This window comes from Bison bison, unplaced genomic scaffold, assembly GCF_000754665.1.
Source record: "Bison bison bison isolate TAMUID 2011002044 unplaced genomic scaffold, Bison_UMD1.0 scf7180017852160, whole genome shotgun sequence".
Lineage (NCBI taxonomy): Eukaryota > Metazoa > Chordata > Mammalia > Artiodactyla > Bovidae > Bison > Bison bison.
The window spans coordinates 40,969-41,554 of NW_011482733.1; the positions used below are offsets into that span (position 1 = coordinate 40,969).

At 29.2% G+C, this 586-nt stretch overlaps 1 protein-coding gene across 1 annotated transcript in view; it reads right to left on the reverse strand.

Moving 5' to 3' along the window:
* The window catches only part of LOC104997592 (connector enhancer of kinase suppressor of ras 2-like), a gene marked incomplete at its 5' end in the record, with an annotated part of 32,605 nt that overhangs the window by 27,248 nt on the left and 4,771 nt on the right, over positions 1-586 (reverse strand). The window contains one exon of the mRNA XM_010852434.1: positions 370-438. Within this exon, the coding sequence (XP_010850736.1) occupies positions 370-438 (69 nt within the window). The remainder of the gene's footprint in view (positions 1-369; positions 439-586) is intronic.

A 586-nucleotide genomic window follows, 5' to 3' on the forward strand; every position in this document is an offset into this window, starting at 1 on the left:
ATATCTACTAGGTAACCTGATAATTTTTTAAAATGAAACTTAAAAGTTATACTAAAAAATTTGAATTTGTATGCACTGTCACTGTAATTTCTATTCCAAAATGGTCATCCCAGTTCATGGGGTAATATTATCCATACAGAATTGTACATCTAACATCAGCCACCACCAATAAATCCTCATGTTATTTTAAAACAATGCCTTATGAAATTTCTTAAGATAATTAAGAAAAATAGTCATTCAATTATTTTTCAAAAGGCTATTTAAATATTTTGTACACAAACCGGCATTTAATTTCATTGTATTCTTTTAAAGACTTAAGCAATCTTTGTATTAGTTCCTCCCACTGACTTGTAAGGTAATTATACATACCACAGTCTGATGATTAACTTGAATCACTTCATCCCCAGCATGGATCTTCTTGCACCGATCTGCAGGTGACTAAATTAAACATAAAGGAAATGGTAAAGAACATAAGTTTTATCAATCATTTCCTCTCTATGGAAACACTACCATAAGTTCACCCCTTTAAATCAGATCAAGAGCTTAATTATAATCTTCATAAAATTAAACTAAAAAAATGTTACTA